The sequence below is a fragment of the Dunckerocampus dactyliophorus genome, chromosome 1 (assembly GCF_027744805.1).
Source record: "Dunckerocampus dactyliophorus isolate RoL2022-P2 chromosome 1, RoL_Ddac_1.1, whole genome shotgun sequence".
Classification (NCBI taxonomy): Eukaryota; Metazoa; Chordata; class Actinopteri; order Syngnathiformes; family Syngnathidae; genus Dunckerocampus; species Dunckerocampus dactyliophorus.
In genome coordinates this window covers 1613304-1638625 of record NC_072819.1, presented here as the reverse complement: position 1 = coordinate 1638625, position 25322 = coordinate 1613304, and the positions used below count along the sequence as shown (strand labels likewise).

General features: G+C 46.1%; 1 protein-coding gene across 5 annotated transcripts in view; it reads right to left on the bottom strand.

Moving 5' to 3' along the window:
• Positions 1-25322, bottom strand: part of filip1l (filamin A interacting protein 1-like) — a 44675-nt gene that overhangs the window by 11086 nt on the left and 8267 nt on the right. Inside the window, exons 2-4 of one of the 5 annotated variants that reach the window (XM_054780305.1) lie at positions 17597-17892; positions 17359-17532; positions 17104-17282 (exon numbers count right to left, since the gene is read on the bottom strand). In XM_054780305.1, coding sequence (XP_054636280.1) covers positions 17104-17282; positions 17359-17532; positions 17597-17884 — 641 coding nt within the window. In that variant the 5' untranslated portion in view covers positions 17885-17892. Of the gene's footprint in view, positions 1-1862; positions 2326-17103; positions 17283-17358; positions 17533-17596; positions 17893-25322 lie in introns of those variants that run through there. The other 4 variants (XM_054780313.1, XM_054780320.1, XM_054780329.1 and 1 more) reach the window with 4 other exon arrangements.

Here is a 25322-nt window from a genome sequence, read left to right as displayed (position 1 = left end):
TTTCAGCAAGAAGCCACCGCAGGTGCAATAATTCAAAACTAGAAGAAATTGAAGATCACAGTCAAATCGCCCTCGCTCTGCAGTGCTATGCAAGATTTCACCTCATGGGTATGTGAACCAGGTGAGGGATCAGCTAGTTAATGATCTCAAGGGAGCTGGGAGCACAGTCACCAAGAAAACCATTGGTACCATTGTACCGTGCCAGATCGATTCCCCGTCCCTCGCCTGGCCCCCGCTGGTCTGAACTCCCACTGAGCATTTGTGCTTTGGCCTGTTGCTTGCTTATTACAGTAATTTCCCTGACTTTGAGGATTATTTCACTGCTTTTTGATCTCTCTCTCTCTATTGTGCAAGGTGGTGGCTGTCATTAATTACTGGCAAGCCAAGCACTCACGTTAATTAAATGAATAAATCATCTTTATTATGCGCACAAATACTCAAGGGCGAGTGAGTGTATGTAGTGACTTTTGGACTATTTCTATGATTTCTGTTATAATATGAACCAGCAAGGACAGTTTCATAAATGAATCTTAAGAAAACCTGTGGAGGGACCTGAAAACTTCAAGTTGGTGATTAACAACCTCAAAACCGTCAGGTTTCTGAGAGTAATGAGGGGAGGAGCAAAGTCCCTCTTGAGATGTCTACAACCCCAGGGACCAAAGATGAATTGAAATGAACTATCTGACCTCTGTACATCCTGTCACATCCTGCTTGAGGATTAAATATGTAGTTCAGTCAATCACATACAAATACATCTGAACTTTAATGACCTTTTAAATATTTATTTCTGATTTTTAGTGGTTGAAATTCTGTCTCAGCTAAAATAAACCTCCCATAAAAATTCTGGACTGTCAATGTCTTTGTCAAAAAATCAGCACCCACTGTGTTGAATTATCCCCCATTACGCTACCAATGACTCCATCCAACCATCCATCCATCCATCCATCTTCTATGCCACTTTAACCTCATTAGGGTCGTGGGGGGCATGCTGGAGCCTATCCCAGCTGACTTGGGGCGAAAGGCGGGGTACACCCTGGACTGGTGGCCAGCCAATGACAGGGCACATATAGACAAACACTCACATTCACACCTATGGACCATTTAGTCTCCATTACACCCAACATGCGTGGTTTTGGAATGTGGGAGGAAGCCGCAGAAAAACCTAAAAAAAAACTAATAGCTCATAATTAAATAAGTAGATTTCTATAATAATACAAATGAAATACGGGGCCACGAGGGGACAAGAACTGATGGGTAAAAAAACGTTATCTTGCAAAAGAGGGAAGGCAAAACTCTTTTGGTAATATTTGTGTTTAAGGGTCAAAAAATTGATGGGTAAAAAAAAAAAAAAGACCTCTCAAAACTTTTGGGAGAGAACGCAAAACCGAGCATTGCGCTTGTGTGTATTTGCATTTGTATTGCATTCCAGAGACGTCCCAAATGAGCACATTATGCGGATGGAGACAGACAAGGTGTGTATGCGTACACTGAGGTTCTCTCGCAAAACTTCGTCCTTTTTTTTTTTTTTTTACCCAGAATTTTTTTCCTCCATGTCCCCTCGGGGGCTCTGTAATGAAACAATAATAATAAAAATAAAAATGATAATGCCGCCATACTTTCTGTGACTATTTTGCATTCAAATATAACTGCATTTCTAAAACAACATGTTCGGTTGATTTGATGGCTGAAGATACAAAGAGTGCCTGAAGCTGAAGATCCTGATATATCTGGATGTAAATGTAAATATCCGTGTCACACAATCATGATTACAGCACGTATGTCCAAGTTATGATCAGGCCACTCACTTTACGTCAAGCTCTTAGAACACATTGACCCACCGGCAACAAAAGACACAATCATACCTGGTCTCTGATCTGTACGGCAAAGCTTTCTGGATCAAGTAAAGCGAGCCTACCTACGTGCAGCAAAGCTTCTCGTTGTGTCGCTGCCATGAGTTCCTTTGCTGTGCACCAGCGTCTCCTCACCAGGCTCTCCGAGTAGCAATCCTACACAGCCAGACCAAACAACGAGGGATGTGCTCTCTGTGCCTGTGGACCATGACATCATCATCATGGCCTTATATGGAGCTGGGTATTGCACACACGCACAAGAAGGGGGTGTGCTTGCCTGCTGACTCAAATGTGTGCAGTGTGTGTGTAAGGATGTGATGCAGAGGAGAGAAAGTGCGTAATGGTGTGGGTCTTCGCTCGTGCACTCAGGAAGGCACGTATGAAACCAGCAAGACACCCTCCAACGTACTGACTTGGCAAAAACAGTGAGAAAAGCTTCTCAATTCAGTCAGCAACCAAAGTGCGCCCCGGAGGCCATTTGTGGCCCACAGCTGTCTTTTTATTGGCCCGCGGCACATTCTTGGACAACTGGACAAGGAGGAAGTAATATGAGGGGTTAAGTATACGTAAATTAATAAGAAAACAAAGAAATGGAAAAATCTGCAGTCATTTTACGTAAATAAAGTCAAAATATGAAGAGGAAAAAGTTGTAATCTAATGAGAAAAAGTCAAGCACATCCAAGTCCGAGTCCTTGGTTCTCGCTTGGAAAAGGGTGGAGTGCCATCTGCGTGTCGGGGATGAGATCCTGACCCAAGTGGAGGAGTTGAAGTACCTCAGGGTCTTCTTCACGAGTGAGGGAAGGATGGAACGTGAGATGGACAGGTGGACTGGTGGGGGTCTGCAGTGATGCGGACTCTGCATCAGTCCGTTGTGGTCAAGAGGGAGCTGAGCCCAAAAGCAAAGCTCTCAATTTACCCCCCCATCTACGTTCCTACCCTCACCTATGGGCATGAGCTTTGGGTAGTGAACCAAAGGACAAGATGGCGGATACAAGTGGACGAAATGAATTTCCTCCACAGGGTGGCTGGGCTCTCCTTCAGGGATAAGGTGAGAAGAACTGTCATCCGGGAGAAGCTCGGAATAGAACCGCTACTCCTCCGCATTGAGAGCCAGATGAGGTGGCTCGGGTACCTGGTCAGTACCTGGCACGTCTTACCAGTAGGAGGCCTTGGGGAAGACCCAGGACACGTTGGAGAGACTATGTCTCTCAACTGGCCTGGGAACGCCTCGGGATCCGCCGGGAGGAGCTGGACAAAGCAGCTGGGGAGGGGGAAGTCTGGGCTTCCCTGCTTGGGCTGCTGCCCCCGCGACCCGACCTCGGATAAGCGGAAGAAGATGGATGGGTGGTTGGATATGAGGAAAAATAATGTCATTTTAGTGACATTTTTAAGAAAAAATACATGATATTTTTTGAGCTCGTGACTGGTAATATTATGAGATACACACAAAACAAACATTTTTAGGAAATTAGTTTGGGGAAAAAGTTCTAATATGGGTTAAAGTGAAAATATCACGGGAATAAAGTCAACATATTATGAAAAGAAAATTTACCAAGATTATTTAAGAACAAAGCTGAAACATTTGCAACACAAAAAAAAACAGCAAAAATGGGGAAAAAAGAGCAAAGCCCAAAATTCAGATTAATAATTTACCTTTTCACCGATATCACAAAGATGAGATGTATCTTTTTCTTGAAATATATACATAACTTCTTAGCACGCGTTGCTTCCCAAAATATCAAAGTGGCCAAGTCTCATCCTTTCATTTTTCACTACGCACCTTTTGGTGGAAAACGTTTGACGTTTGGACACCCCCGGATTAAACCCACTAGTTCTTCATTCTTACCAAGGCACTGGTTAACAGCCAGGTGTCCTAGGACGTGAAGATGTGTCAACATAGTGCTGTCACCATGTTTGGGACATTGAGTCTTTCGGGGCATGTGCTTCCAAGGAAAGCGTGTTGTGTGTATTCGGGCAAGGCAGCTTGAGGCTTCGAAAAAAAGTAAAGTCATTTACTTTGTAATTTCCTGACAAACACACCACTAGTGACCTTTAGTGTGCATGACACCTAAAAGAGGGAAGCTGACACTTTGTGCACCCCGCTCAAGGTGAAAAGCTTAACAGGCGCAGTATCTCACTTTGTTCAACTTGTTTTAGCCAGAGGCTTTAGTTTGGTGATTTACACAATATTTTTTACATTTTCAGCAGTTTTGCAGGGTGTCTATAAAAAAAAAGGACTGATCCGTCACTATATTTTTGGCACCCTACTGTTGGGTGATCAACTGCATTGGTGTGGTACCAGTACACTCCGGTAGGAACCATGCAGTCTCCTGATTAGTCGACAGAGAATTAGCGCTCCATTGCAATGACAAGGCCAAATACTACACTCAGAGGAGCAGGCAATGGAGGAGGTTGGGAAGCAATGGGATAGAGTTTGTAAGACTTTGAACAAGGGTCTCTCCCCAAAAGCAACACCTTTGGAGCAGCTGATCTGAACACCCGTGGAATATACTCCATTTTTATAGTGTCATTGTCAAACCTGAAATGGAGTTAGGTAAGAACTCAAGCTATGACCCATCGTGTTTTCCAGTCCATATCACCAAAATAGTTATGTTGAAGGCACATTTACTGAACAAATAGATGAACCTTAAAAAAAATCCTCCTTCTCAGTGTAATCAGACTCCTGTATCACTTTGATAGATGAGGGTAGACATTCAACTTCCTCGTTTTAAAAGAGCCCAAATCTATGCTACTACACTTTGGGTATGACTTTTTCTAAGCATTCTAGCCACAAAAAAATCCTAGAAAGCTCAGGGGAACGTGAGCTGGGATGAGACCGTCGTGAAACCGGTTAGTTTTGCCCGACTGATGATGTGTTGTTGCGATTCTTATTACCATTGCAACAACTCACATCATGCAACGGTGGAGAAATACGGTGCTGCGATCCACATCCGAACCCTAACCCTAGCCCCTTACCCTAATCCTAACCCCTAGCCCCTTACCCTAATCCTAACCCTAGCCCCTTACCCTAATCCTAACCCCTAGCCCCTTACCCTAATCCTAGCCCATAGCCCCTTACCCTAATTCTAACCCTAGCCCCTTACCCTAATCCTAACCCTAGCCCCTTACCCTAATACAAACCCCTAGCCCCTTACCCTAATCCTAACCCCTAGCCCCTTACCCTAATCCTAACCCTAGCCCCTTACCCTAACCCCTAGCCCCTTACCCTAATCCTAACCCCTAGCCCCTTACCCTAATCCTAGCCCATAGCCCCTTACCCTAATTCTAACCCTAGCCCCTTACCCTAATCCTAACCCTAGCCCCTTACCCTAATACAAACCCCTAGCCCCTTACCCTAATCCTAACCCCTAGCCCCTTACCCTAATCCTAACCCTAGCCCCTTACCCTAACCCCTAGCCCCTTACCCTAATCCTAACCCTAGCCCCTTACACTAATCCTAACCCCTAGCCCCTTACCCTAATCCTAACCCTAGCCCCTTACCCTAATCCTAACACCTAGCCCTTTACCCTAATCCTAACCCTAGCCCCTTACCCTAATCCTAACCCCTAGCCCCTTACCCTAATCCTAACCCTAGCCCTTTACCCTAATCCTAACCCCTAACCCCTTACCCTAATCCTAACCCTAGCCCCTTACCCTAATCCTAACCCCTAGCCCCTTACCCTAATCCTAACCCTAGCCCTTTACCCTAATCCTAACCCCTAACCCCTTACCCTAATCCTAACCCTAGCCCCTTACCCTAATCCTAACCCCTAGCCCCTTACCCTAATCCTAACCCTAGCCCCTTACCCTAATCCTAACCCCTAGCCCCTTACCCTAATCCTAACCCTAGCCCTTTACCCTAATCCTAACCCTAGCCCCTCACCCTAATCCTAACCCCTAGCCCCTTACCCTAATCCTAACCCTAGTCCCTTACCCTAACCCCTAGCCCCTTACCCTAATCCTAACCCTAGCCCCTTACCCTAATCCTAACCCTAGCCCCTTAAACTAATCCTAACCCCTAGCCCCTTACCCTAATCCTAACCCTAGCCCCTTACCCTAATCCTAACCCCTAGCCCCTTACCCTAATCCTAACCCTAGCCCTTTACCCTAATCCTAACCCTAACCCCTTACCCTAATCCTATCCCCTAGGCCCTTACTTACCCTAATCCTAACCCCTAGCCCCTTACCCTAATCCTAACCCTAGCCCCTTACCCTAATCCTAACCCCTAGCCCCTTACCCTAATCCTAACCCTAGCCCCTTACCCTAATCCTAACCCCTAGCCCCTTACCCTAATCCTAACCCTAGCCCTTTACCCTAATCCTAACCCTAACCCCTTACCCTAATCCTATCCCCTAGGCCCTTACTTACCCTAATCCTAACCCCTAGCCCCTTACCCTAATCCTAACCCCTAGCCCCTTACCCTAATCCTAAACCTAGCCCCTTACCCTAATCCTAACCCCTAGCCCCTTACCCTAATCCTAACCCTAGCCCTTTACCCTAATCCTAACCCTAGCCCCTCACCCTAATCCTAACCCCTAGCCCCTTACCCGCAACAAGTGGCGTCACGCTGGCCAAGGTCATTGTAAGTAAAAATGGGATGTGAAGTCACACAAACTCATCACCATCACAATTCAGTGAGAAACCGTACCGTGTGTAACCGGGTTTGACTCAAGGCTGGAACTAATCCGGCGCTGTCCTGTCCTGAGGTCAGGCTTTCATTGTTCTCCAAGGCATTCCAACATCTCTGAAGTGTCCTCAAAATTGAGGAAGCATGGTGGTGCACGTTTGTTGTTTTCTTCCTGCTGAGCTCCACTATTTAAAGTTGACGTTCTCGCCCTTTTCACCGCAGTAAACTGTTTGCTTCGCGGTGCAAACAATTTGGTCATCCAGCGAGTGGATTCTATTTTGAGGCGTGCACATATTTCCAACATGTGAGCGCTGTACACTGGAAACAGATGTTTGGGTTCCAATGAAAGAGCCGGTTACACAAACACTCCAAAATGACAAATTGTGTGTGTGTGATGAGATGTGTTACGTAAGCTCTCCCACTGACAAAAGAGCTAAGATGAGCAACATGTGCTCCTAAAATTCCCACTCATCCAACATTTTAGCGACTAACCTGAATTTCAATCTCTTCGTCAGTTTCAGTTTGCCTTGCGGGCCTGTCGCTGCCTGCCTGGTGGTGTGGACGCTTGCAGGTTGGAAAGACGGAACACGTGGTGAGACATCACTGAGTCTCCATAGTCGCGCCGTCTCAGATGAAGTGTGACCAACCTGCCGGCTGTTGTTTGAGACAGACAGCTTTTTATCTGGCGCACACGTGACATAATCCTCCTGTACACGATCACAAAGGCCTCTCTCTCGCTCTTTGATTCCCTTTCTGTTTCTTACTCTTTTCTGTGTCTTTGTTATTACAGCGGTACCTCGGTTCTATTCCTTCGCTCCAAACGGGATGACAAAAACTGAAACTTTTTCACTAGGAAATCATGTAAATCCAATTCATCTGTTCTAGACACCCACAAATATTATGAACTCATTCAATCCCAGCCATTTGTCAAAAGACAACCCCTTCAGCAGCGGCCATTTCAGACGATTTTGACTTTCAAGATCTTTCAAGCATACAGCAGCTGTCACTTTGACACAAATGTTTTGCTTTTGTGACAGCTCAAATATCTAAACAACGACACCACAACAGAAACAACACCAAAAAGGATTGTTTTACATCAAAATATAGCAATTTATTTCGAAATGTAACACTTTTTCACATTTGGAGCTGAACTGTGCGTGTGCGTGCGTGTGCGCGCGTGTGCGCGCGTTAAAATTTCTCTACAATGCATAATCGTCTGCACGTTACACTCCTCCACGTACTTCCACTTCCTCCTTGCTGTCATGTATGTTTTTCCATTCAAATTCACACTCTTATGAAATGCACTTCTGCCACCTTGTGGCAGTTTTTATGGCTTAAAGCTGCTCTAAAAGTGACATCCATGAATGTGCATTTGCATCCTCACCTCTTTTTGGCTCTCGCACAAAAAAACTCGCACAAAAAAACGTCGGGATTATAAAAACGTATAAATATGCCTTTGGTGTTGAAAGAGTTTTAAAAAAATGCATGTTATCAAGAATAATTATAGTTTAAATGCAGAAAACATGACATTAGTAATTGTCTACTTCCTTCATGTCGAAACAGGATCAAACTAGCAGTGTCCAGATTGGCTGCTGCTCTGAAAATTTCCAAAATTCACTCAAACATGGGAATTCAAGTTCAATTACGTGGTGTATTTGAACGCAACTCTAGTTGAGAGACTAGTGTTAGGCAAAGAGACTTGCAGACAACCACCGTTAACTTCCTTGATTTCTTCTATTGTTGGTGTAACATACTCATTTGAGTGTGCCAAATAAATGTGCCTTAAAGGAAGTATTGTGACATCTGGACTACAAGCAATGCTGGGAGTAGTCCTTCCGCATACTTATTAATACCGCAAGATTCAGCCTACCAAAGGGTAAAATACAACAGTTTGTTTCTCGCAATACTGTACAATAACCGAGACATTGTATGAGAACCGAGGCAAATTTTTTGTTGAAAACCAAATCATACAAAAAGTGGGCGTTGGTTTGACTGTACCACAACACCTTGCCATTACTTGCAGGAAGTGACAATATGGAGTTGGTCCACCCTTTGGGGCTACAACAAGTTCCACTCTTCCACATGCAGTATTGCACTATAACCGAGACCGTGTACCAGAACCAAGGCAAAATTTTGATGAATATTTTTGTTAAAAAACAAGTCATACAAAAACGGGGGTGTTGGAAAATCAAGGTTTAACTGTAGAAGTTTTTAACTTCCCACTTCTTCATGACGTTATAGTATCATCAACTATATGTTGTGTTGTTTTTTAGCCATTACACAGAGATAAGAACAAACTGCGCCCACTGCACCTGCATAATGAGTGACGTGTGTGATCCTGCTCAAAGATTACAGGCAAGAATCACCTTGAATCACCACTAAGAACCAATACTCCCTAAGAAAGGTCAGCGTAAACTCAAAACAATAAGCAAGAAACGTTCTTGCGTGTGTTGCAAACTTCGGTGAGCACAGCTGGTAATCATTTGTTCCTTCCCCACCTCTCCCTCAAGCACTTTGGACTTTGATGTCAATCTCGTGCGCTTACATGCTTTGTTTGTGCAGACACGGTGGCTTTCAGGTGCCACTCCATGGCGACTGAAACGGGTCAGCAGCAATCTTAAGCTGCCACAATTCATGTGCCCTGGAGTGTTTGTGAAGTGTAATTAATAAGCTGCAGCCATTGCCTGTCGAATCTCAGAGCGACTCCGCAGTGCAGTCGTCAGCCCACGAGGTTGAAATGAACAGGAATGCGTGTTATATTTGACTCCAACTTTGGTCCCATTTTTCTGTTGGCTACTTAGCGGCCTGGCAGGGAGTGGAAGCCACAGAAGAAATTGTTTTCCACAGCTCTGTCCAAATCCTGTAACGACGAGACTAATTCCCTAGCTCATCTGCAAATGAAACGGTTCATTGTTCATTTCAATGTATCATTACGGCCAACCCAACATACACTTTAGTGCATAATGGATAATGATGGGTTTTTTAGGTTTGTTTTTACCATAAACAGATATGTAATGATGTTGCCAATCGGCCAGTTACCTAGCCTTTCTTTCAAGGATTGTATATTAAAAACCTGTGCTAATAAAAACAAACTCTTTGATGAGGGAAATAACGATTTGATCCCCACACGGAGACATGAAGAGTACAGAATTTCTTGAGTATGTTTATTTTAACAGAGTCATGAGTGAAATAAGTATTTGGTCCTCAAGCCTCTCCTTTGTTGGAAACATGGAGATCAGACCTTTTGTTGTAGTTGGTCACTTGGGTTGGTCACTTAGGAGATGGTCCACTCCTCTTTACAGATATGGGCTTAAGGTTTCAGAGGCCGGCTATTAATGTGCTTTTTCTTGAACCATACGTTCCAGTGCTTATATTCAGACTAGTTTTTTAGGTATTCTACTTTCTAGCTATCTAAGAAACTGAACGTCATTCTGGAGGATCCATCCATAGCCCATATCCAGTGTTCTGCCTGAGGCCAGGAGGTTTTCATCCAAGATTTTGCTGCCATGGCCCCCCATTCATTGGCCCTTCAGTGTAGTGAGGTCTTCCTGTACCCTTAGCAGACAAACAGCCCCAAAGCAGAACGTTCCACCTCCGTGTTTGACACCAGGGATGGTGTTCTTGGGGTCATCTTCAGCATTTCTCTGCCTCTAAATGCAGAGGCTCAATTTTGGTCCCGTCTGACCACATCACATTCTCCCAAACCTTGTTTTTCAGTTGGTCATTGGCAAACCTCACAAGGGCAATACGGCAAAATGCGTTACAAATATTTTTCTTGGTGGCTTTCTCGTCATTAATACCCCAGAAGGTGAGGTCTTGCATCTTGAGATTGCCTGTTATCTTGTACTTCTTCCATTTTCTAATTATCGAGCCAACGGGGGTCTCTTTATTACCAAGCCTCTGGCTGAAGGGACAGGATTAAATAAAATACATATTTCCCTCTCTGCATAATGTCATTTTATCTCTCATCTGCGATGGATCATGTCATGGATCCTCACTCCTGCTGCATGTTTGGGAGGAATGTAAATGACAAGCATTCAGGACTGTGTTCTGAAACGCTGGAATTTACAGACAAACCTGCAACGGGCCGTGGTGACATCACTGCCCTCCCCCAGCACTTTGAAGGGATGAGGCAAGTTCAAGGGCAACTCACCAACGAGCCGTCAGCCGTGATGTGTGATGTCATCATGTCAGCGCCTTCTGTGAGGTGGTCATGCCGAACATCAGAGTCATAGATGGACGATTCCTCCAAGCCTTGCAACTCCAGAGCCCATTTTATAGAGAGGACATAATAAATAAGTGGTTGCAGGATTCTAGGGGATGTCACAGTGTGGACTTAACACCATTGGTGGTGCCTCAGTGACTAAACCCCACACCTGGCTCACAATTGGAGGGCGTTCTCAGAGACACTGTGCTTTTGCTCCATTCACTTTCCTCACTTGTCTTAATTGTGTTTTATGGCATTAATTTGCTTTTGCATAGCAGTTTGATGAGGCCCAACGAGCGACGGGATGTTCATTCAATCATGTTTGTCGCTCTGGCTCCAGCATGAAGTTGGCTGGAACGCATGACTTATGCAAACGTGAGCTCATGAATTTCTTTGTATGGAAAAAAGAGCATTCTTCTAGAGTGAGCTCATGCTATACTTACATTAAATTAGAGCGATGGAAACACAGCATTTAGTCTTTCACATTTGCTCTTAATCCAAATTGCACACGCTGTGCCCTTGATTAAACTTTACAAGAACATTGTTGAGACCTTGGAGGCATCGCTGACGCAATGCGCTCCGTGTGAGTTTCTGCTAAAACAAGATCAGGCAAAGTGACCCAAAGACCGTGTCACGGCACATTTGATTCTTTGCAGGGGCATCATCGCTTGTCTTCCCGCTGACATGAGTGCTTCCTCCTCCTTTAACTGCTCGCTGTCTCCTGGGACTCCTGAAACAGGATCTGGCCCCTGAAGCCTTTTTAGTCAGACCCCGCCCCTGAACCCCATCACTTCAGACGTTTTGCTACCGCAAGACTTTGTTCATTTGAAGTTCAAAAGCCTTTGTCTAACTGTTGTGTCTCTCAGTTATTTTCTGTCCCTCCAGGGGACAGAGATACTGAACTACTGCTGGGAACCTGATAATATTTATTTATTTATCTGTACAAACCACTGTATGAGTTACTGGCAGGGGGGAAAAAGGTAGGACAATTTCAATGCTCAAAATTCTGTACCAAATATGCACTAAGGTTGGATGAGAACCAGGACTGATATTCCGATACGCCCAGGATCGTTTTCATTGTATTTAATGTGATTCTTAAATTCGATGCACACTTTGCCGACTGCAAGAAATAGATAGCCGCGAACACCAACAAAGAGGAAGCCGGAGAGCAATAGAGAAGAAGAAGCGGCTAAAAAGTTTGGCTTAAAAAGAGCGGGTGGCTCAGTGCAACATTTGCAATGCAATGATATCATGCAAAGGATAGTGACAGTGATAGTGATAGAATATTCACACGTTCACGGTGTAGAAATAACAAAGTACCTCGTCCTTGATGCGCTACGTCGGACATCTGCCAAGCACAGCAAAGTTTGGCGCCGCTAGACGGAAGTTCGTGGACACTTGGGTCCGCTACGCCAACGCAGAAATCTTGAACGCTGGACCACTGCTGCTTCGCCAGCTTTGCCCGGGCGGTGATTAAACGTTGCAAAAGCTTAGTTGGAGCGGCTGTAAGCGCTTTATGAGCGGACACGGGATTGCTGGAACGGTGTCAGGCGTTGAAGCAGCAATGAAGCAGCGATCCATTGCAGTGATGAACTTTTGTTTGCCGTTGGTATGGAGGTGTCGGAGGCGGAGCATAATTTGGCTATAAATACGGGGAGAAATGGACCAGGAGCCCATTTGGGATAGCCGTTGAGTGCAGACCTCAGTTATATTGAATTTGCTCAAAGTTACAGTAAAACTGTACTACCATGGATGCTGAAAGACTTGCTATGATTGTTGCACTAGTCCAGCAGCAGAATCAGAACCTCTTCAGATTGCAACAAGCTGTTGACAACACACAACAAGAGTTGTGTGGGTCAGACAGTTGTTGTGCCAGTTGTTGTGTTTGCAGAGACACACTAGAGGGCACTGTGGGACTGCGAATGAGGATCCACGAGCCTTCCAGCAAGTCATGAGGATGCCACCAGCCCGCATGCGCAGAACGCCGCACTATGAACGCTCGCGTCACCGCTAAACCAACGTTTGCTACCGAAACCAACACTAAACCAACACTAAAGCAACGGCGGCTTCAGCGGTGCACCGCTAGGACAACGCTCGTGTTTTCTTTTTTTTTTCCCATTTTGTGCGCGGTTACTAGCGGTGATGTTTTTTTTCACCGCTCCAGGGACGCTACAGCAAAGATTGGGCGGTGTGACCGGGGCTTAACCCGGGGTTTCAGGATGCTAGCTGGTGTGCAGGTTTGATGTAAATGAAGGACGCGATCTACGGCTACGGCTAGGCAAGTTTATTACATCTCTGTTAGCAACGGTCGCGGGGCCTTTTCAACTCACACAACACACTTCCGGCCTTCAAAATAAGAGCACTTTCGGCTATATCCTGTTTACCTGTGTTCACAAAATAAGGGTTTCATAAAAAAAGAGTTTACACCAACACTGAGGCAGTAAACAAAGTATACTACTTTTCAAAAGTAAACATCCTTGGTGAAAGTGTACTCTGAAAAAATAAATGTTATAACATTTATATTCAAGTTGAATGCTTTGATATTTATACCCTGGTTCATAGTAAAGTTGATAAAACGTTCATATCATTAAACAATTCATGGGGAAGTTGAGACATTCCATCCAAAAAGAACTCTGGTTAGCGCCCTCACTTAAACCATGCAAACCTTTATGACCCTGCCTCTAAAAAGCATCAGGATTGAGAATCATAAGGAACCGGAATCGGAAATCGGAATCGGAATGGTTCAAATTCCAACGCGGCCCAACCCTAGCTAGCACCAATTTATTTATGTGCACTTAGTGGATCGCCCCTCCTGTCTTAAAAGGCAGCAGCTGTACCATTACACCACCAGCATCTGATCTGTGATTGGGTGAATTCTGCGTGTAGGGATGGGGGCGGCTCTGCATCACACTCATGCTACGTACCCTGATCTTAACTATGTGGACAAAAGTATTGGGACAGCTCACAACCTGGCCTCTCGTTAATCCCAAATGTGTTTGAGTTGGTTGAGGTCAGGAAGAAGAATGAACAATCAATCAAATGAAACGAAAGTCCAATACCTGATTGATTTGATCAAATAAGACGTCTCAGTACATACTTGCTGACACAAGTAGACAATTTGTTAGCCAAAATCATTTGTCAAACACGTTGATAAAGGAAAAGACAGGCTGCCAAGCACGATACAACTTTCCTGTGAGTGGCTCTATCTCCAAGCATGATGTCATTGCTCATTTTGAGCCTCTTCCATTGAAGTGAGACCTCCAGAGGGACGCCGTGAAGTCTGTCAAGCTCATCTTGCCCTGTATGCAATTTGCTGTCAGGCGTTTGTCCCTTTTAAGGAAAGGTGAACTCTAAAATTAAACATTCTCACATCAACACAGAAAATGAAACCCGCCCACGCAGAAGGTTTTTCCAAACTTCACGTCTCTAGGAAGCAGACGTCCACATGCTTGGTGAACCCAGCGATGCGACTACGTGGTTTTAGAGGCTGCATTTTCTTAGCGGGATGTAATCACATTAAAGCATGCGGTAACACGGGCTAATGTCCCGCATTTGTCCCACACACTTACAGTAATCTTAGAAGCACTTTGCAAACCATTACCTTCATATTTAGACAATTACGTAATTGCAGTAGCAAATCAGAAACAGAAGCCTTTTGATTGGCCGTTTGGCCACAGGGTGAAGCACACATGCCCCCCGCCCCCACCAAACATGGTGACATCATGCCATCATTCTGATGCACTTCTGATCGCCGTCCTTTTAAAAAAAGTAGCACAGACACAAGATGGATGTTTTTTGGAAGGAGGCCCACTGACGTATTTGGAGGTGAGGTACAATGTGTGTGTTGGGTCAGCGTGGTGTACTCACGCAATTTGTGACCACAACACGCAAAACACACATCTGCCAGTATCCCGTAAACGTCCGCCTGGGGAATCGCTTTTTTTCCCATACAAGGAAACGTTTGGTAGGCAAGTCTCCGGATCCGACTTTTAACAACATCTTCATTTCCCCTTATCGTCTGTCGGCCGTAAAAGGAAAAGCTGGCATGGAGCAGGAATGTGTAGCATGCGGCCAGCAGGGAATACAGGTGTGCATCTCTCCAGGACAGACGTCACAACCTCCACTGCGACCACATGTCAGGGCCGCTTGATGGATGAGGCTGAGTGTTTTTTGACGGCCTGATGGCATCTTAATAGTGCAGGGGTGCTGACAGATCCTGCTCACGCATGCAGCGCAACAGCTGCCTGACAACTTCCTTGAACATGCTGTCATTTGGAGAGAACAGCACATAACTCTGCAGGCGAGTTCACAACCTTCCTCTGTGGCGAGCGTGAGCAGAGAACACTGATCGTTTTTAACCAAAATCCCACACTGTAAAAGAAAATGCAGTTCTGATTCCAAGCATAGGGCAGGTCTCGATAATAAGCATCTTCACGATGATGAGCGCATCGCCCAAGAATGTTCTAGAACTGATCCTGAGTGATGTCACCACTGCCACATTTAAGCCAACCAGATGGGAGGAAGATATATGGCAAGCCCTACGGAGCAATAAGGAGGCGGAGGGAGGTCGTGGCTGTCATGTTTGCAGCTACCGTTTGGGTGCAAAACATCCTTCTGCAGCCGTAAAAGGGGGTGGTACCTCAGTTTTTGTTATCAATCCCATCCAAAAGGTCAGTTGAAAACGGAATCTTTGGAAATCCAACTCATCTGTTCAGGGCGCTCAAAAATATGAAGTCCAAACACATTTTATGAAGTAGAATTATTGTTTTACATGCAAAATACATACGAATGAAATGGATGCATGAACACAACAGGATTCTGGACCCTAACGAAAAAAAGTCACAATGGGCCCTCAACTGGGCAGCTGTGGTCACCACACGTCAAGGACCGAAGTACCTCAACCAGAATTTAGTTAGATAGCTGATATTGGAGTAATACATGGGGAAGAAATTGTTCAATACATTATTTTTCGTGCAAAATAACAAATAAACTCATTCAATCTCGGCCATTCTTCAAAATTCAACCCCGTCAGTAGCGGCCATTTTAGACGATTTTGACTGATCTTTCAAGGCACACAGAATATTGTGTTGTATGGTTCTATAAACATGGAACCTGCCCAAAGAAACATTAGACTCTCGTCTTTCATCGGGAAAAAAAAGTTTGTTTCTACCTTTTTCTGTTGTTTCGTTATCAGCAGTAGAACATAGGTACGTTTCAGGAAAATATCAGTTCCCAACCAAAAAAAGGGAGAAAAGCAGCATTTTGTGAAAAGTTACATTTCAAGCATAACTTTCACTTTGACATCATTTTTTTTTGCTTTTGTGACAACTGAAATATCTAAACAACTACACCACAACACATTTTTTATATGAAAATAACAATTGATGTACAAATATAACACCATGAACTATTTACAATTTTCACATTTGGAACTAAAGTGTGTGTGCACGCGTGCGCGGACGGCAACATTGCCCTACAGTGTGTAACCTCCTGCATGCTGCACGCCTCCACGCTCACTTCCTTCTTGCTGTCGAGTGTGTTAATACATGCAAAAGGTCCATGCCGAGCTGGCCGTTTTTATGGCTTAAAACTGTTTGAAAAGTCACCTCTTTTATTATGCACTTACGTCATCACCTCTTTTTGCCTCTCTCGCAAAAAAACGTAAAAGGCTTATAAATACGTCTTTGGGAGCGAGCGTTCGGGTTTAAAACAATACATATAAACACTCTTTGGTATTGAATGAGCGAACAGAATTAAAAACTGTTCAGGGCTGCAATTGAACCCTCACAGTCTGCCTTAAAAGGTAGCAGCTGTACCATTACACCACCAGGAAGTCACAGGGGAGTAGGTGCGCATGCAGTGCAGGCAGTAATGCGCATCCTTTGCATGGATCGTGGGGCCCTACGCACAGCCCGGGTTCTGCGTCTAGGGAGGGGGGGCTCTGGTTAGGTGCAATGTCTGGCCACTCGATAACCGAAATAGCGTCATTTCGTCGAAAACCAAACCCTACAAAAACCGGGGTATATAAAAACTGAGGTATCACTGTACTTCCTTTGCGTGTCTTTTTCTCGTTGGTCGTTTCAGGCGCAGCAGACACAGACATCCATGAAATTGGCTCACTGCCTTGACTTTTCTGCAGAAGAACAAAGCCGAGCGAGATGCCGCCTCTCGCTGATGTCATGTTTTGGGAAACATCTGTTGCTGGTTAGCACGCCGTTCTCGCTCTCACACCCCTGCTGCTGCCGCATCAGTCGGCATGCGATGAGGTCATCACTCAAGGACAGGCCCTTGATTAATCAAGGGGGAGTCGAGTGCACCCGCCCCCCCTTACGCTCTCATTATCTGCCTACCTTGCTCTGACAAGGTGGACCCACTGAGAACCTCTGATGGCATCGGTGCTGCGATAATTGGCACTGACCTCTCGCGCTCCTGCTCCAGCAGGTTGGTGAATTCATCGCTCTTCTTCATAAACTCGCCGTGGTTGCGCTTCTCGTCCGCCATCTTGAACAAGGCCTGCTTGTGGGCCTGCTCCACCATCAGCAGCTGCTCCAGCATGCGGCGGTACGTCTCCCTCTGCTTCTCCACCAGCTTGTCCAGCTGCAAGACAGTCGCAGGACACATTCAAGTCCATGTTTTTTGTGTTACGGAGAAATCATTAAAAGTCGGCAGGTACCTCCACCATGGGTTGTTCATAGATGTCTTCCTGGAGGCCATCAGCTTTGCCCTGAATGGCATCTCGCTGCAGAGCCTGCAGGACTTTTTGAGGCACAATGAAGCCATATTTGGCTTCCAGAAGGGCAACATCAATTTTCTCTGCTTTCAGCACTGTGATCACTTCATCTCTGGCCTGCAGGCAGAAGAACATAGGTTAGCATTTGGCAGGATGGGGAAATGATGTCCCCTCACCTTACCTGCAACTCTCCCTCCAGCAAGCTCAACAGGAAGACCAGGTCATCACGTGAAAGGTCCCTTCCCTTCTCCCTCCGGCCCACTTTTGCAGCGCCGCTCCCACCATTCTTGGTCGTCTTGTGATTCCGTTGGATGGTGCCGGTGTCATCTGGCGGCTCCCGGTGGCGACTCCGGCGTCCTGCCCGTCCTGAGGGTTCCTCCCGCTCTGAGTTTTGCCTCTGAGGGTCCACTTGCTCTTTGGCTAACTTGACTTTGGTGACATCCTCCAGGCTGTTGCTTCGGGAGCGCATGTTGCTGTCTTGAAAGGAGACGATTGAGATGCTTGATGTTGGCTTTCTTACCGATATTGGATATGAATGGAGAATGGAATGTAGTCATCAGTACAGAGTCGCAAATAAACAAACAAAGTGCCAAAATTTTCTTGGATAATTTTGCCAAAAGCTGCCACTCATTCACAGCCGATGTCTTTGTCCCCCCCCTCAGGCGTAATCGGAAAAATTAGACGACTTTTGGATAAAATGAATCATCGAGCAAAGTCTTCTTGGCGCTGACGTGCCGTGCGACCTAGCCGATCAGGGTCTCGCTGATTATGATGAGCCCAGCTATGATAAATTCACAGAACAAGCAAATCAACTGTAACCATTTCTCAGCCGAAAGCAAAAGTCTCAAGGATGCCAGAAGCATTACATCACCTTTTATCTGGGCTTTTATCTGAGTTCAGACTTAAAGAAAAGATTTGCACGGGCCTCCAAGGGTTTACAAACCCATTAGTGGGCAATAAATCACCTCGAATTCTAAACTTGGAGATTTACTGTATGGAATGTTGTTGAGAAAGTCGCTCTATTCCGCTCGGCTGAACCCAAATCTCAGCGCTTGTGAATCTGCCGGATAACTGCAGCAGCGTTTCAGTTGCGCGTCTGTGACTCGAGCAGTCGTGTGAGGCCCGCTGATGGAAATGGCTGACTGATTGCATTGTGCGCACTGGAGGCGAGACGCCACATGATTCAGAGCTGAGGTAATTCCCTCCCACATCTGCTGCCAGCAGAACGGGTGTGTGTCTCACACGTTTCTACTGAATTGGGAGACACGGGTTCACTTCCTCAGCCCTGCTACCGCAAGTGTCACTGACTCACAGGTGCTCGACAAAGACTCGAGTTTCACTGAATCACGGGTGCTCAACAAAGACTCGGTTTTCACTGTCTCGGGGGGAGGGGAAGACTCTGGTTTCACCAACTCACAGGTACTCAACGAAGACTCAAATTTCACTGGCTCACGGGTGCTTGTCAAAGACTCTGTTCTCACTGACTCACGAGTGCTCGACAAAGACTCTGGTTTCACTGTCTCACAGGTACCCGACAAATACTCGGGTTTCGCCGACTCACAAGTACTCAACAAAGACTCAAGTTTCACTGACTCAGGGTGCTCGACAAAGAATAGGGTTTCACTGACTCACGAGTGCTTGACGAAGACTCAGGGGTGCTCGATGAAAACTCCAATTTCACTGATATATGTGTTGGCGAAGACTCGAGTTTCACCGACTCACAGGTACTTGTCAAAGACTCAAGTTTCACTCAATCACGGGTGCTCGACAAGGACTCGGGTTTCACTGGCACACAAGTGCTCAACAAACACTTGTGTTTCACCGACTCACAGGTACTCAACAAAGACTCAAATTTCACTGACTTACGGGCGCTTGACAAGGACTCAGGTTTCACTGTCTCCAATTTCACTGATATATGTGTTGGCAAAGACTCGAGTTTCACCGACTCACAGGTACTTGTAAAAGACTCTAGTTTCACTCAATCACGGGTGCTCGACAAGGACTCGAGTTTCACTGACTCACAAGTGCTCGACAAACACTAGTGTTTCACTGACTAACAGGTGCTCTACAAAGTCAACAAAGACTCCAGTTTCACTGACTAATGGGTGCATGACAAACACTCGGGTTTCACAGACTGACAGCTACTAAACGAAGAATCTGGTTTCACGGACTCGTGAGTCCTTGATGAAGACTCGAGTTTCACTGATTCACAGATGCTTGACAAAGACTGGTTTCACTGACTTACGGGTGCTTGAGGTAGACTGGGGTTTCATTGACCCACGGGTGCTTGATGAAGAGTTGAGTTTTACTGACTTAGGGGTACTCGATGAAGACTTGAGTTTGTCTGAGTCACAGGTGCTCGACAAAAATTCGAGTTTCACTGAATCACGGATGCTTGACGAAGAATCGAGCTGGAGTTGCACTAACTTGCGGGTGCAACTCTGCGCATGCGCGTTGCGACAATTGACTCGAGAGAATCGAGTACCCGATTCGTTTCAGTGAGTGAGTCATTGAGACATTAAGACTGTAAAAGGAATTCAGTTTCCCATCACTAAAACATAGATAGAACATAGTAGCAGAGATACACGGAAACATGTCTTGCTTCTTTTTACTGGCAACTATGGCAACTGTCCCGTCAACATTGCACACGCACACACTCACACATGCACGCACACACACACACACACTCACACATGCACGCACACACACACACACACACACACACACACAAGCATGTTTGGCAAGCTGTATGGCCCAGAAGCGAGGTGCTGCAACAGACCCAAAGGTCACAGACGTGTACAGCAGCTCAGCATGTGCAAGTATCACATATCTGCCAAAACTGCGAGCGGGATCAGAAATATATCACATCGTCCCTAGAAAAGGGTCACACGGGGGGAGAAGGAAGTCGAACAGATGGTTCTCTATCTCAGCGTAAAAATGCACTTGAAATTTCAGGATGAGGGAGACAAACATGTGTCTCAAAGGACTTTTTGTTTCTTGGTGCCTGTCAGCTTCTGTAAGTACCTGGAAGTAGTTTGGACCGCTTCTGGGTCAAGCCATGTTTCTGTGACTGGCTATCAGAGCCATTCTCCTCACAATATTGGGACTCCCCATTCGCACTTCACGATGATTGTTTCCATTTGTCCTTCACTGCTCATTTGCCCGTTAAAATCCCGAGGCGAGGAAGCAGGTGTGCTGCAAAGAAAGTAAACCTTTTCTGTCCCGCATGTGGACGCGCACGCATTAGCGGCACATTCCTGCAGCCTGACTTCATGCTGCTGCCAACGTGATTGAGGGCAGGAGGGACAAGGATCAAATGAGTGCAGGGAGAGAAAGATGGAGGAGCCTCTGTGTGACCTTTGCGAAGGGGGGGCGAAGCCACTACTGTCCGCAAAGTGTGCACTAAACGTCTGAGGCTGGACAACTGTGCAGTCATTTGTCTGCAATTTCATAAATTTCGTAAACAACTAAAAGGTCATTACAGGGACTTAATGACTTTTGCATGCCATTGCCAGGTTGTGTTGTTTTAGTGAAGCACAGCAGTAGTGTGTTATTTATTCAGCTGCGCATTACGATAATCTACAGGAAGTAAGTCATCATGTTTTACTTTGCAGCTATTAGCCCTGCGCTAAGAGCACCACCACAGTAGCACGCTTCCCTGCCGAGATTACAATCACGCAGCCAAAAAGGGAGCGGAGTGTTTACAAACAGGGCAGATGGTTGCCGTAGCAACAGGTGGCGCCCAAAACTCGGGGTTGCATGAGGTGCCATCAAATCTTCCGAGATGCTTCCTGCCGACGTCATCCAGCCTTGTAAAGCCGCGAGAGGAAACAAGGTGGGAATTTAGTGAAGTCCTCCACCCCCTGGAAAGAAGACCGGCCTCACGTTTGCTCACTATCGAGTCTTCTGTGTCAATACAGCAGCGCCGACTCAGCACATTCAGCGTCTCAGATGCATTTAGAGCAGCATCGCGACATCTGAACCTCCTCTGTGCTTTCACAGTTTGCGGGCAAGCACTCCACCAGGGGGCGCCATTCGTCAAACTATACCTACATGGTGAAACTGGAAGCCATATGTGAGTGTAAATAGTTGATTGACAGGTGACTTACCCCGCCCCATCCCTACATCTGCTGGGATAGGCTCAGTAACAAGTGCATACATCATAGTGCAGACCTCACATCCAGTACTCAAGGGAATTCCATATCAGAGTGGGATTCAGTGAACATCGTGGAGGACTGTTGTTATGGTCTCTGGATGAGGTGTTTGTGAGCAGACGTGGCACGTTTATTGAAGTCTTTTAATGTGGTACCTCCGAGGGGGCCATTGCAGTAATCCTTCCAAGATGGGCTGAGGGCGTAAATGAGAGTGAGCCATCATTCGGGACGAAGGTGGAAGAATCTGATCTCTACGATGTGGCCGGGGGGTGGTAACGGACCAGCTGCACTGGACAAGGAGTTTACAGCTCAGGGCTCTTACCTCATTGTCTCAACTTAACTCGCAATAAGTGCGGCTGTGTGGTCGTCGGTTCGAGCCCGACATGTGCAGATGACCGCGGTTACGGATAGAAGTGCTAAATGTTTCCCATCAACAGCCACATATTGAAAAACTCAAAGGGTCTTTTCATTTTCATTTCTTACAAAAGGTTCAAGCCAATTCCAACCTAATATGCTGAAGTGTTATTTCACCTTGTTCTCCTTACATTTCACCCTTTTTGCTCTTTTTTAGATGGTACTTGATTCACTTGGGCCACCTGCTAACCCGCACATGCGCAACATGTTCAGCAGTCAAGCTGTAGCTGCTCAATGAGCACCCCTGAGTCAGGGAAATTTGAGTCTTTGTCGAGTACATGTGAGTCAGTGAAACTCGAGTCTGTATGTCGAGCACCCAAGAGTCAGTGAAAAGCGAGTGTTTGGCGAGTACACGTGAGTGAGTGAATCTCGAGTACTCATTGAGCACCCATGAGTCAGTGAAACTCGGGTCCTATCACCAAGTCAGTAAACCCCAAGTCTTTGTGAAGTACCCGGGAGTCAGTAAAACTCAAGTTTTTAGAGAGTATCCATGAGTCAGTGAAACTCAAATTTATGTCCGACACCCCTGAGTCAGTAAAACTTCAATCTTTGTCTGGCATCCCTGAGTCAGTGAAACTTGAGTCTTCGTCGAGCGCCCTTGAGTCAGTGAAACTCATGTCTTTGTCTCATACAAGTGAGTCAGTGAAACTCAAGTCTTTGTCAAGTACCCAGGAGTCAATAGAACTCAAGTCTTTTTCAAGCACACCTGAATCAGCAAAACTCAAATCTTTGTCGAGCACCCGTGAGTCAGTAAAACAAGAATCTTTGTCAGGCATCGTCCAGTCAGTGAAACTTGAGTCTTCGTCGAGCGCCTGTGAGTCAGTACAACTCTGATGAGTTGTATCTCTCAATGATCTATGAGAATGATTTTACACTCACTGGATCTCCCTGCCATTCATATTTTGATAGTTTGCGGAGGGATGGACCAAAACACTGAACGGAAGAGCGTAAAATGTCCTTAACTGTTGGCACGTTTGAACACTTTTGGTGCCACAAGGTCAGCGCTGGTGAAAACACAAGTACCAGAAGTAGAAGAAGAAAGCGAATTGCTTTTTAATGGCGAGAGTCACGCTGTGTGAATTCAGCCATCAATGAACAGAACATGACGCACACGAAGTGAACTGTACGTGCTATGTTTAGCGCTGTGAACCCCGTTAGGGCCTCAGCGCATGTTCCGACACACAATTGCATTTAATATCCCGTATCGCCTTTCCTGTCTTGGCGTGCGCTGCAGCAACTTTACTGTAACCGGGTCTGTTCTGGAGCAGGTGATTATGAGACTGAGAAGCCAGGAGAGGTGCTGGGTGGGAGTAATATCAGCCCGCTTGCCACAATGAATCATTTCAGGGGTCATTGGGTTCAGGCAGGCTGTGACACTGCAGAACTTTATTGTTTCTTCATTTGATTAGTAAGTCTTGCACCTCACAGACAAGGTAGGAGAAATGTGTGAGAAGCATCTTCCCAAAGACGTAAACATTCATCTTTACCAAACAACCAGCAGATGGCAGTGTGTTTTTTAATCAACCCTCAGGTCTGGCGCCCCTGGTAGTCTGGCTCAGTTCTGTGAACTTCAGCGTTAATAGGCTAGTTGAATGGATGGTGTGCTTCACATGCATGTTGGACCGGGACAGTCAAAGGCCTATTAGGACCATTTGGTCGGGATTAACACTTACATGCCCTCCTCTGTGGGTTTTAGCCCCCACTTGAGGGCAGATTAAGCAGGAAATGGGTTTATGGGATGGTCGGCAATCTGTTACTTCATCTGCGGGAGTTGCTTCTGTCACATGGCATGATGCCGGGCATCATTGCAAGGTCACGCCGGCCGTGAGCCGCTTGCAAAGCCGTGTCCACTCTAAGATGCAGTGTGGAGAAGGCTGCTCTCCAAGAAAGAATCAATGAAAGGAAACACGAACAATGACATCGTTTCCTGAGGGAAAGGTCTGGCCCATTAGCTGCTAAACCATCCGCTGCTGATCATTAACTTTGTAGAACAATGAGCTGAAAGAACATCACTACAATGGAACCGCAAAGAAGGTGGAACCGGGCCTTTGTCTGGCACTCACAACCTGCAAGTTTGGAGGTCTGACTGACCAAAGTGTTTTTCCGGGGACCGTGCATGCCTTAACCTTCGTCGGTTCTTGCTCATCTCCAATTATCTTAATAGCAGGAGTGGGTATAGGTGTTGCCCTGCAATCTCTGCAAGTAAAGTAACACACACACTTAGCCAGCCAAGGTGTCTCCATGACAACGTGCAACACAGCACAGGGCAACAATGGCAGCTCAAAAAGGAGCGTTTGCAGCATGGCCCCTGCCGGCGTGAATATTTAGCGGCAGTCCGCCACCTGTGCCGCTTTAGTTAATCATGTTACATATGCCAGGAATTTCACAGGCAAAGTCGAGTCCCTCCTGGGAGTACAATGCAGAAATAGCCGCTGATGCAGATGCTGCATGCGGAGCTCCGTGAGGATGTGTACCACCTCCAGGATTTGTGCAGCACAATGGAAAATCCCAGCCCTCGTCAAGCTGCCTGCAGGGGAAACCGAGTTCAACCTGCCGTGTCGTTAACACGAAGCCCGTGTACTAATTAGAGTGAACGCAATGACGCACTGGCACATGTGAGCACTGCAGGTGGCAGATTCTCCCATCAGGTCAGAAAACAGTTCAGTGTGACCAGATACCGATATGATACAATATCTCATTTTTATGCCAATATCAAACATCCCTACTTGACTTGACCGCCGTTAATTGAAGTCAGGTCCCCCCTTCCGCTACATAGCCAAGATAATAGAAGGTAGTGTTGGTCCAGCGCTGCAGACTCACCCATTTTGAGTGCAACAACCGGGTACTGACAGTGCACTGCACTTATGCACTCAAAAGACTGATGCAAGCGTAAGTACAGAAGGGTGCAAATTGACACAGAAATGCTCAAAGACAGAAAGAGAGGAGTGATCGGTAATGATGACTGGCTAAAGGTCGAGTACACTTTCATGGCAACGAGGCCTGTCACGATAATCGGTCCATCGAACGATAAAAAAAACTGATCTCGATCATTTTGATGGCCTCGATAAATTGACATGCGCAAATATGCCTGCTCCTTTTCCTCGTCTCGCTGTGCCACACAAGCTGGATGACAGGAGGGTTCACTCTGCATGTGTCTGTGCGAGAGAGTGAACCCTCCTGTCAGCCATTCAGCCTCTTTGTCCCCCAGTGCGTGGAGGCGGGGGCTGCTAGCGAGTGGATACACAGCTGGAGTGCTAGCAGTTAGCAAGTTAGCAAGCAAACACAAATAGGAATGAAGGCACAAAAGCGATAGTTTCTAAGCTGAATGTCACAGCTCCA